Source organism: Nansenia antarctica (genome assembly GCF_963989245.1).
Source record: "Nansenia antarctica genome assembly, chromosome: 6".
NCBI lineage: Eukaryota > Metazoa > Chordata > Actinopteri > Argentiniformes > Microstomatidae > Nansenia > Nansenia antarctica.
This window is the reverse complement of record NC_137676.1, coordinates 64791643-64798606: the sequence shown is the minus strand read 5'-3', so window position 1 is coordinate 64798606 and position 6964 is coordinate 64791643. Positions and strand designations below refer to the sequence as shown.

The 6964-nt window shown below is 43.5% G+C and overlaps 1 protein-coding gene across 1 annotated transcript; it reads right to left on the bottom strand.

The window, feature by feature from the left end:
- Positions 1-847: 847 nt before the first annotated feature.
- On the bottom strand, positions 848-4057 carry rps3a (ribosomal protein S3A). Its single transcript, XM_080533220.1, has 6 exons — positions 3968-4057; positions 3055-3158; positions 2558-2745; positions 1961-2169; positions 1510-1619; positions 848-1018 (listed from the first exon to the last, which is right to left on the bottom strand). The coding sequence occupies exons 1-6, from the start codon at positions 4027-4029 to the stop codon at positions 891-893; spliced, it is 801 nt and encodes a 266-aa protein (XP_080389346.1). The 5' UTR covers positions 4030-4057; the 3' UTR covers positions 848-890.
- Positions 4058-6964: the final 2907 nt, after the last annotated feature.

The window sequence follows — 6964 nt, the reverse complement described above, 5'->3', positions numbered from 1 at the left end:
TGTTTTAACCATAAAATGTCACTTACTCTGATGTGATCCTTGTGTATGTGATTCAATCTTACTCAAGTCGAGACTAAAACCCCATCTTTTTAATATTGCCTTTAAATGAAAAAATAATTAATAGCCTGGTCCATGGTCTGCATCTAACTATTTAACTAAAACCATATCATCACTAATGGGGGAAACTCTGAAAATATATTTCATCAGACTACCAATGACTTCAGAGGGAAGAAGTTGAACTACACTAAAGCTAGAGAAATATAGTTTGTCAAACTTAAACTACTTTGTACTAAGATTGTAATTTAGTTGAACTACCACCAACTGCAATGGTTTAACTGACAGTTGAGCTACATGTAGAACTACTCCAACACTGCCTACCATTTAGCTTAGCCTGCTATAGTACAACATGAACCAAACATTGACACTACCAGACAAGTCTGTTATCAGTTATCCAGTGCCGGTCCTACCCTTGAGAAGTTACCCAATTCTATGTTTAGGGCTGTGCCCTTCTCCTTTGTTTACATCAGTCATGCCATACATTGAAATGGTAACATTAATCTCTGCTGCTGAAATTTCTCTATTTGACAAATTTCCACCTAAAAACCAGACCCAAACTAAACTGCTTATACAATTATAGATATGATAATTAGATGCAAAAGTAGGATGCCACTTGCCGATATGCAGATCTTATCATAGCTCATAACATACAACACATGACAAGGAGCTAAAGTAATCAATAATAAAACGAATGCCCATATTTGGGCACATTAGGCTTAAGAGGTTTCTTTCAAAGACCAAAATAGCACCCTGAACCCACACCAGTAACAGAAGACAACAGGTCAAGATCTCCAGTCATTTACATTTTTTATTAAATCGTTCAGAGGGTGGATCTAGACGGTCTCCTGGATGGGGGGCTCGTAGCCGTCAGCCCGCTCTACCTTCGCCCCGGTGTCGTCGCCTGAGGGCTTGGCCGTGCTGCTGCCACCTCCCTCACCGTGAAGCTCCATCAGCTTGCCCACTGTAAGGACACACAGGGAGTCAAGTACAGGAAGCAAGAAAAAGCAGTTCCATCAACAGTTATTAAATGGTAATCGCTGAGAAAGCGCATTTTGGGGAGGAACCGTTTGACACCATAAGTGCCCACAGAGAGACAGATCAGAGGATTAACACTGTCTGGGCTGAGGCACCATGGCTCTGTTCAGGAGGGTCCAATGGTAGAAAATGAAGATAGAAATGTATTGTACAGATATGATAAGTCATGTGGAATAGGGACTCGTATGAGGGCTAGATTTCTATCTGTGGCATTCAGAGAATGTCACCCAAAACAAACAGTCCTGTAGGCACCGAAACAGGAGCGTACATTCTGAGACTGGGAGGGCACTTCCTGAATTTGTTGAATAAGAAAACAAATTGTAATTCTGCATTACAAAACATTTCACTATGCTGCGCCCACCACACATGACACCAGTGCATGGGTCAGGAGTCATCTGAAGTTCAACGGTCACTTACACTCAAACTTGGGCTTCTTGAGCATCTTGACCTTCCTGACGTAGACGTCGTGGAGGGGGTAGATGGACTGGCACGCCTTCTCAATGTCTTTGCCGACGCTGTCTGGAATCCTGCAAGACAAGAGGGAGGACAACTCAACGTCAGTGACGGAGCAGTCTAAAAACCACTGACGGTAACAAACCATCATGTCCAGCCTGATTTGAGATACATATATACATTCAAATAGATTGGTAGAACGTTAAGTCTACAGGATTCAAGACGCAGCACCTACTAAAACACAATAAGTTACAATGTGTCAGCAATTACTGAATGCACCCCCCCTTCCAACACATCCAAAATGCAGGCTTATGATACATTTTGCTAGACTTATCAAAATAAAGACAGATTTTTGGATATGTCTTGCAAGATTTATCAAAAATAAACCAATAAACCAGGTGGGGTTAACACTTACAGCTTGTTGACGACTTCCTTCAGATCGTTGGTCTGGACCTCACGGGTCATGATCTCCATCATCTTCTTGCGGATCTGACGGACCTGTTGGTGCTGGGCGTAGGAGGTCTTCCTGATCTGGTTGGTGCGCTTCTTGGTAAAGCCGACGCAGAACAGACGCAGAAGGTAGCCGTCGGTGGTCTTCACGTCCACGTGGGCCTCGATCATAGTCTGGTGGGGAGGGGGAGAGAGAGAGAAACAGGACAGGTTAGTATATATAGCCCTTTCCACTGTGCCAGGCCATGCTGGTTGTTTGGTTACCCAGACCATTGTTCTTCTCTGCCCTGTTACAATAACTACGTGAAAATATCTGAGCCACCACAGTACGCCCCGGATGTGTTATGGAATGACTAGGTCCATGCACATCAAGTCAGACGGCCATGCCCTTACGGGTGGATGGCTAACATGACTTAGCGGAGCAGCTTTCAGCTGATTAGAACTAGCCAAAAATGTTCGGTCTGAGTGTGCCCGCATTTAGAGTGCTCAAGGATGTTAGATTCACTTTGTCTATCGTCCTCTGTACCGGTTCAGCCGTAGACATTCAGGCCTGCCTTCTCACCTGCCATTTCTTGACCATGGAGCACATTTTGTCGCGGGTCAGGTCCATGCCGTGGAAGTTGGTCAGGCAGTTCTTGCCCTGCACGTCCTCGCTGATCAGCTTGAACTTACGGAAGGCCACCTCGTCGTTCTGCAGGTCAGCGAGGCTCACCTCGAACACACGTCCCTTCAGACCATCGGAGGCGATTCCTATGGAGCGCGCACACACAGACACACCTCAGTCAATGTGTTCAACCGTGGTACGGAGTAACAGGGGCTAAAGTATAGCCTGCTGCCTATCGGAACACTAATGAGCAGGCATCATTCATCCCGCTTTCGTTAAGTGCAGCGAAACAAACCGATAGGGAAACTACAAAACGTCTGTCTGTCGTTCTCTCTTTGCAAGCACCACTATGAATGAATGGTCTTTATTGTCATTGCTATAGTACAGGTACCAAACAACGAAACACTAGAGTGGCTTCATAGTATGCAACATGCCGCATGTCGACATGGACTTACTGGTTCCCTGAGTCCTGGAGACCAAAGTCTTGCCAATGTTGCGGATGTTGAACATGGCCGGTGCCTTGACATCGTACCAATCCTTCTTGGAGAAAGGGTCGACACTGAGGGGAAGGAACAGAAGAGAGATCAACACATTGCTGTCAAGAAGAGCATCGCTGCTATGATAACAGGCCTTAGCCATGCGCATACAAGGCCAATTCACGTTGATCAAGGCTGGTCGGGAGAAGATCATGGCTGACTGGTATCGGCTCCAATACACGACTCATCACTAAATATTAATCAATATGACCTATTGGATTTATTTGGTAGGACGTCACTGACTACTGCCAGCCTAACTAGCCAGTAGCATAACGGTAGCTCAACGTTTAATTCTAGGAACTGGGGATGCAGGGGGGTGTCTCCAATCAGATGTGAGTCGTTAACGTTGTCATGCAAGAAACTAGAAGGCTAGTATATAATTGTCATGATGTGTGGTCTCTTAGGTAACTGGCTATAAACAAACCTGCCCAGCTTGTCCGCAGGACCAGGACACTAACGTGGGTGAGAGGACTGCCATCTTGGCTAGTCAGCTAGCATCACGTACATTAATGCCTTGGTGGCAAGCCTAACGAACAATACACGCCTACGGAGTTTAGATTGGCGAACACAGTGAGATATGCTGCACACGATACGATTAGTTAGGACTTCCAACACAACACTTAACTTAACTAAATGCACTACAAACTACAAACGCGTGACGTGCCAGAGTAGTGACCGTGACTCGGCCCGGTAAGCTTCCCAGGTTAGCAACGGGCTACGGTTAACATCCAGTCAAAATCTAACTCATCCGTCATATTTTTTCGCCAACAATCACATCCCTGGATGAAGTAGAGTGTATTAAATGTTTAAATGGATGAATTGCGTTACTTACATCTTCTTTTTGGCACCCTTTTTGCCGCCTTTGGTCAGTCTCTTATTCTTGCCGACTGCCATGTTGGCTACAGGGAGTGAAAGAGGAGGAAATACGAAATACCGCGAGAGATAAAGAGACTGGGATCAGCTGAGATTTGCCACTTCTCGCGAGGATATATTTATGTTGGTGGAAAGGGCACTTTGTCGCCATCTACCGTTCTACCGTGATAACGTTGTAACAACATTTGATGAGCCAGAGAGGAACTGTTTGCTACATTATATCACGCTAGTTACAATGTATAGGAACTGTTGGCTGCATTGTATCTTTTGTATCTTGCCAGTTACAGTGTTTCTGTTCTACACTAAAGTATGGTTTTACACTATGCTATTTGACAGCTCATAACAGAGGCTACTTGTATAATAATAATAATAATAATAATAATAATAATAATAATAATAATCATGCATGTATGTATTTTGTATAGTGCTTTTCTCAATAATTAAAAACACTACATTCCATGGAGCACGCACACACACACACACACACACACACACACACACACACACACACACACACACACACACACACACACACACACACACACACACACACCTCAGTCAGTCAGTCAGTGTGTTAAGCAGGGGTAAGGAGTAATAAGACCTAAAGCAAAGCTGCCTGTCGGCACACTAATAAGTGGACATCATCACCATTTGGTTAAGTTTGGAATTAAAGTCCCCTTATTTTCCTATGAAGTGCTTAAAGGCATAAACAAATAAATAACTGCAAAAATAAATTAGATATCAGACCATGTGGTCCCCATGGCTGTCACAGTGAAATATGAGCGCCACTTTTTCATTAATCCACAGAATCAAAATCTAATTCAATTCTAAGCTGTTGGCAGGGAAATGAGCTGCCAATGATCCATCGCTTAAAAAATTGCAACAGAAATATCACACTCAGTTTGATGAAAGACTATCCATCTGATTAATGTGAAACAAACACATATTAATGTGAACAACATTCACAATATCCATATATTATAAAGCCTGAATGTAACACTGTTACAATATCAACGTTTACAGCCAATCCTTCAATTCAATATAACAGGAAGAACCTGAAACACAGACAGTCAACATTCCATGCAGGTGTGTCCTGGTCAGGTGTCTCCACCCAAATTGGGATATTGTTACAACTGTGTCACCACAACCGTCACAAGGTGTCGTCACGACTGTTGACTAAATAAACACGGACACAAAGGCAAGCCGTAGAGTAGAGGCCTACACTTTCTCTATAATGTTATTTCACATGCAAATACATTCTGAGCGAATGAGGACACATACAGTAATGGCTGAGATGTCTTGAGTCATGCGTGGATGTGGGAGTTAATTGGGGGATTACACGGAGATGCAGCTGTGACTCAGTGGTGATGAAGTAGGGGCAACAACACTAATGTTCATGTCCACGGGGATTAAACTATAACTCGATGTTATGCATATTCTGTGACTGTCCTCCTAGATTTGTATTCGTTATTTTCGTTTGTTTTGTTTTTCTTCATGCTAAGCACTTTGAGTCCATGAGCAAGCTCTAGCTATAAACATGGAAGGTATTCTTAAACCCTCGCTGGGACACAGCAGGCGACAAGCACCCGAGGTGGTCATCACACGTGTCTCTCGAGCTGTTCTGACCCCCTCACATGTACCGCATCCATTATGCCTATCACCATGGAACAAACAAATCTGTAATGAATAATATATGTATAATATATATATAGGCCTATATATATATGTGTGTGTGTGTGTGTGTGTGTGTGTGTGTGCATGTGCGTGTGTGTCTGTGTGTGTATGTATGTATATATATATATATATATATATATATATATATATATATATATATATATATATATATGAATTTAGTCTTTGGAGATTTTGCAATTCCCACTTGTCATCGTGCTGTAACGGACTTCACTCATCTTAGCCGTCTGATCAAATAAGCCCCCGGCGGGGTTCATCCCGAGCCTCGCTTGGATGTGGAAGGAAACAGCCCAGGATGAGAGCTCATCAACATTTTTTTTAATGGTTTATTTGGTTTTTCAACGAATTTACGGGGAAATAATTTCCCTCAGGTGTTAGGCTAATCAAATTAAAGAAGGAGCAAGTGGAGGAGAGGTGGACAAAAAAACAAACACATACAGTGTGCTTAATAAACGACTAAACAAGTAAATACGGTGTGTGTGTGTGTGTGTGTGTGTGTGTGTGTGTGTCTATCTGTCACCAATGTTGCAGTCCCCCTTGTATAGACAATTTAGGAAATACAAGGCACGCCACCAATCTCCAGCCTACTACTAACTAGGAAATTGTTGTCATTCCCCAGATGACAGTCAAGCTGTGTCGATTCAGAATTAATTCGATAGACAGACAGAAGGTGCTGTTACACCTGTAGTAACAACATTCGCGCTTTTGCTCTGCAATAAGCAAGCCAAGGCAATGCAGGAGGCACTCCAGACTCCCAGGTCACTGCTGCAGAGACGGGAGACTTGAGTTTCTCTGCCTCGGGGACCGGTTGTGAGGTCACCAGAATCCCGTGGCGACACTACTACTGACTCCTCCTTGGCAACCAACAACACTGGGAGGCGTCACACTGAGCAACCACCGAGCCACCCCCCTGTCAGATGCAACAGAGGACATGCAGTCATGCACTGTTGAAATAACCTCTAAAAAGCATGTGATTCACATGATCTGTGATATCCATGTATATTCAGGACACCAATACATATGTTTAAATGGAATCAAATATTTATTCATCCAGTTATCCGGTTACATAGCCTAGGCTACACGTCTTACACAACATGGGTCACACAGACTCCAAGAGGCAAGCGAAGCTGTCACGTCGTTTCAATGTCTGGAGTTCTTTTTAATCCTGCCCCAGGATGAATCCATCTGGCCGTGTTCCATTGAATGGAAAAAGAAGCATCGCAGTTTAAAACACCTAGCAGGAATATATGATCACACATTTCTT